We start from the raw sequence: 5,674 nt of genomic DNA, 5'->3' as shown, positions 1-5,674 counted from the left end.
GAGAGAATTATATAATGGATACGGATTTCTGGAAAATTAGCTTTGCAGCTTTCTCATGAAACGAAACATGGTAATCACACATTTGGACACTTATTCTAAATAAATAAAAAAGGATTAATTTCACATAAAAACCTTCGTGCCTGAATATTCATAACAGCTTTATTCACAGCAGCGAAATGTAGAAACAAAGCCAGTTGTTCCCTCAGGGGTTACCGGCTAAGCAAACCTGTGGCGCATCCTATACCATGGAATTACTAATCAGAAATTAAAAAGACCAACAAGTTGGACACATACAGTAACTGGTATAGATCTCATGATTTTAGTACTTATGCCTAAGTGAAAAAAAAACTCAATTGGTTACTTCTATATAATTCCATTTCTAGGACACTTGCTGTTGTTTAAGATAAGTCATGCCTGACTCTTTGCAATCCCATGGACTCCCCACCCCGGGCTCCTTTCTCCAAGAGATTTCCCAGGCAAGAAATACCTGGAGTGGGGTTGCCATTCCTCTCCAGGCTCTTCCTGACCCAAGGAGTAAGCCTGCATTGGCAGCCAGATTCTTTTACCATTTAAGCACCAGGGAAGCCACTTCTATTGACATTACTAAAACAACAAAATTGTATGATGAAGAACAGATTAGTTGATTTGTCTGGCTTAATGATTAGGAAGGGCGTTCAAGTGTGGCTTACAAACGTGTGCCAGTTGGCCGAGGGAAACCTTGTTATAATTTGAAACAGTTGTGCATCTTGCATTTGGTGTAGAACCTATACCTGTGATTATACATGATACATGGGAATCTGTACGTGTGTAAACTTGAATACAGCTACACACACACACACACAAATGACTGCATGCAAAACTGGGGAAGTCTAAAATTGAAACCTGTGGATTTTACTAAAGTTAATTTCCTGGTATAGACACCATGGAGGAGACCGGGTAAAGAGTACACAGAGCCTCCTTGTACATTTTTGGAAACTTCCATGAATCTATAGTGACTTCAAATTAAAAGTATTTAAAAAATGACATGCAATTTTCATAAAGTTCGAAACTGTAAATCATCTCTTGAGCTTCGTTATACATCCCTCATCCAGCTCCTGGATTCATTTAGTGTCTATTCTACAAAGAGCTCCTGCATTTATCTTGCAGTTATCTTTCTCATCTTCTTTCTGAGATACACATTCAGAAGCAAAGAAAAGCTGCCTTCTAAATATGATTGTAAGAGAGCTTGCTAAGTGTGGTTAAAATGAATTAAATCAAAGGATGCTAAAATGGATATAAGTCAGTTCAGTGACTTTTAAATCACTGAGAAATTACCACATTTTCAAATAAAAAGTCCAAGAACAACAAACTCCAAACACTGTTAGTGTAAGAACTTCTGTGCTGCTTATTCTTTCTTGTCACTGAGTGGGTAAAGGATAAGGTGACATCAAAACAGTGCAGCTGAGAGCTGATGCTCTTTTTCCACATTGAAGCTAATGGGGTTGGGGCAGAGTGTGCTCTTCAGACAAGTCTTAAGAGAGCTCCTATAAATGGTGGTCAACTCCACAACATAGACACACACGCTCAGTGACAAGATCCAACGGGGTGTCATAGAACCAGGCACATTAAGCAATGCTAGTTTTGCTGTACTTATCTTCTGCTGCCCACTCTGCCCTGTGACTTTCTGACCTGTCTGATGTCTATATTGGAGAGCTTTTCTTTCCCTCTGCCATGGTCACCCGTTCTGTCCCCCTAAGATCTATCAAGTTGTTGACGCTGAGTTTTAGTTATGCTTGGTCCCTGAAGCCTAAAATTATTTGGCATAAAATTATTTGAAGAAATGGATTTCTTAACTTATATTCCCAATTCTCTGTCAAAGAGGTTTCCAGTCAGATGCACAACTATTGTATCCCTCTGCTTCTGTCAGCACTCTAGTCTTTTTAAGGTCTCACCTGCTGAGATTCTTGTGTACCGTAGAGGGAAACACAATCCATTACACCAATGCCACTGCTACTAAGTCCCTTCAGTCGTGTCCGACTCTGTGCGACCCCATGGACTGTAGCCTGCCAAGCTCCTCTGTCCATGGGATTCTCCAGGCAAGAATATGGGAGTGGGCTGCCATGCCCTCCTCCAGGGGACCTTCCTGACCCAGGGACTGAACCCATGTCTCTTGTATCTCTTGCATCCTGCTGAGTCTCTGGAGCGTGGAGGTCCTCAGTGACCGTTTATCTGCCTGGGCTTCTAAGACCCACTCGAGAAGGTGTCTAAGGTGGGGCACCTTCTGCTATTCGAGAGGGTGCCTGTGGCCTCTATGGTCAGAGCTAACCTGATGTCACAGGTTATATTGATTTTCTGCATAAACCAAGCTACTCAGCCCATTCTATTACTCTTTATATCTCTAATTAATATTTAAATAAATCGCCGACACCGTCTCTCCTTCAAATACCCTAGATCAACTGAGGCTGGACCCCAGCACAAGGCTATGGTTTTTCCTGTGGTCATGTATGGATGTGAGAGTTGGATTGTGAAGAAGGCTGAGCGCCGAAGAATTGATGCTTTTGAACTGTGGTGTCGGAGAAGACTCTTGAGAGTCCCTTGGACTGCAAGGAGATCCAACCAGTCCATTCTAAAGGAGATCAGCCCTGGGATTTCTTTGGAAGGAATGATGCTGAAGCTGAAACTCCAGTACTTTGGCCACCTCATGCGAAGAGTTGACTCATTGGAAAAGACTCTGATGCTGGGAGGGATTGGAGGCAAGAGGAGAAGGGGACAACAGAGGATGAGATGGCTGGATGGCATCACTGACACGATGGACGTGAGTCTGAGTGAACTCCGGGAATTGGTGATGGACAGGGAGGCCTGGCGTGCTGCGATTCATGGGGTCACAAAGAGTCGGACACGACTGAGCGACTGAACTAAACTGAACTGAACTGACTGGATCAGCAATTTTTGATCCAGTCACAGGGGGGCAGCATCTGCAAACATAAACACTCCCTGGGGAAGGTGGGCGGGTAATAAGGTAGTATGTCTGATTGGCTGTCTCAAATTGTTATCACTCCTTTCTATTTTCTTTCCAAAAGGCAGTATAGGCTACATTTCTATGGGTCTGGAAGAAGCTGATACAAAGGAAACCCTTTTAGGAGCAGGCCGATTCAGCAACTCTTTCTGAAGAGGAAGAAAAGGGAGATGCTACTGTTAGCACCAGTGTTGATCTTATGGATACAAATATCACGTGAGTTTGGGGTTTCCCTGATTGCTCCTAGAAAATTCAGCACAGAGGAATCTTATCTGCAGGCAACTGTAGGAGTGGGATTTTCTGACTGAGAGCAGGATTTTGAGAAAAACATAAAAACTAAAATGTGGGAGATAGAGGGAGTTGGGGAAGGAGACATGGAAAGAAGGAGAAAATACACAAGAAGAATGAAAGAGACCATTATAGCTGAGATAATAAACATCTAATCAGACTTTCTCTGTTACTTCTCATTGCTTTTCTGAACAGAAATGAATGGACAACAGATAAAGCATTTTCCTGAATTCTTGCTTCTGCAAGAAGGAGAGAACTTCACCACATACTGCAATTCCTCAAGCATTTTAAGCAGCTTACAGTGGTACAAGCAGAGCCCTGGGGGCAGTCCTGTCGTCTTGATGATATTAGCTAAGGGTGGAGAAGTGAAGACAGAGCAGAGACTGACAGGTCAGTTTGGAGAGACCAAACAGCACAGCTCCCTGCACCTCACGGCTGCCCAGCTCTCAGATGCAGGAACCTACTTCTGCGCAGGGCACAGTGCTCTGGAGGCACCTGCTGTCTGTCCCCAAACCTCACTGTGGGCTCTAGCAGTCACTCCTCCTCATCTCTCCTCAGAGCAGAGGCCAGAGATAGCTGAAGTCATGATGTCTATGAAGAAATTTAAGTTTTAATTAAAAAAAAAATCCCCAACTCAGTGTCAGTGAAGAATTCTGTCAAACATTGAATTATATACAGTTTCTTGCAGAAAATAGAAAGAAAATAATTATTCACTCATTTTATGAGGCTAATATTACCCTGATACCCAAATCAGACAAAGACCATAAAGAACCAAAAACTACAGGGAAATATCTTTTGTCTTGAAGATAGATACAAATTTCTGAAAATATTTTGGCAAGTAAAATTCATTGATATATAAAATGAATAATATACCGAGCACAAATGTAATTTCTTTCAAGAGTGCAAGACACTTTAATATTGAAAACCAATGGATGGAATTCATCATACTAACAGGGTAGAAAAGAAAAATCATATCATCATGTTAATCTAGTCAGAAAAAAAGGATTTGCAAAAATTCAGTAGTCAGTTATGGTGAAAACTCTGAGCAACACAAGAAGATGGGGAATCTCGTCAATAGCTAATGGTATTCTTACTAGTAAAAAACTATGATTTTCTCTAATAAAGAGAACAAACCCAGAGTGTCCATTCTTGTCACTCCTTCCATACAGTTCTAGATGTTGGAGCCAGTGCAATAAAGAAAGTAGATGTAACAATCTAATAGAGTTGAAAGAAAAAGTAAAATGCCACCATTTGCTGGTAACATGATTATCTATGTAGAAAATCCAAAGAATATACCCCTAAAATTATATTAGGGAAATCCAAATTAAAGTTAGAAAGAGAAAACACTTCACATCTATCATAAGGGCTAAAATGAAAATTACTGACAATACCAAATTCTGGCAAGGAAGCAGAGAAATCGGATCACTCATGCATTGCTGGTGGGTGAATGGCCCAGTCATTCTAGAAAACAATCCAAGAGTTTCACATAAACTTAAATATTCACTTACTGAACAACCCAGCAATCACACTCCTGGGTATTTATGTTTGAGAAAGGAAAACTTTATGTTCACACAAAAATATGTACATTAGTACTTGAAATTAACCAGTGATCCTCGCTGAATGAACAGATAAATATCCTGTAGTACATTTACACAATGAGATACTATTTATACATCTTTCTCAACTTCAGTAGGGTTATTTTGCAATAAATCATTTTAAGTTGAAACAATAGAAAGCCAAAAGTTCATTTAGTATGGGAAGGAAATCTAAAAAAGAGTGGAGATAAATATATACATGTATAACAGATTTTCTTTGCTGCATTGCAGAAACTAACATTGTAAAGAAACTGTACTTCAATAAAAATAAAAATTTTAAAAATGATAACCCATCTAATATATTTAACCTAGCTTCCCTTGAAAGTGGAAGTCACTCAGTCGTATCCGACTCATTGCAACCCTATGGGCTGTCTATGGAATTCTCCAGGCCAGACTAATGGAGTGGGTAGCCTTTCCCTTCTCCAGGGCATCTTCCCAATCCAGGGATTGAACACAGATTTCCTGCATTTCAGGTGGATTCTTAACCAGCTGAGCCACAAGGGAAACCCAAGTATACTGGAGTGGGTAGCCTATCCCTTCTCCAGAGGAACTTCCTAACCCAGGAATCAAACCAGGGTCTTCTGCTTTGCAGCAAATTCTTTACCAACTCAGCTATCAGGGAAGCAGTAGCTTCCCTTAAATGTGGCCAATACTTACATTAGCCTACAGCTGGGAAAAAAATTGTCTAACACAGTCTATTTTAAAATGATGAAAATCTTATGAATGTGTTGAGTACTGTACTGAAGGTGAAATCAGAGTGGTTATATGGGTATGAAATGGCTGTAAATGTGTTGGT

At 40.6% G+C, this 5,674-nt stretch overlaps 1 gene segment (V, D, J or C); it reads left to right on the top strand.

The window, feature by feature from the left end:
• The first annotated feature begins 2,992 nt into the window (after positions 1–2,992).
• On the top strand, positions 2,993–4,421 carry LOC104969832 (T cell receptor alpha variable 25-like). The segment is given in 2 exon segments: positions 2,993–3,211; positions 3,479–4,421. Coding segments are annotated over 2 exon segments (465 nt in total).
• Positions 4,422–5,674: the final 1,253 nt, after the last annotated feature.

Source organism: Bos taurus, chromosome 10, assembly GCF_002263795.3.
Source record: "Bos taurus isolate L1 Dominette 01449 registration number 42190680 breed Hereford chromosome 10, ARS-UCD2.0, whole genome shotgun sequence".
Lineage (NCBI taxonomy): Eukaryota > Metazoa > Chordata > Mammalia > Artiodactyla > Bovidae > Bos > Bos taurus.
This window is presented reverse-complemented; position numbering and strand designations above follow the sequence as displayed.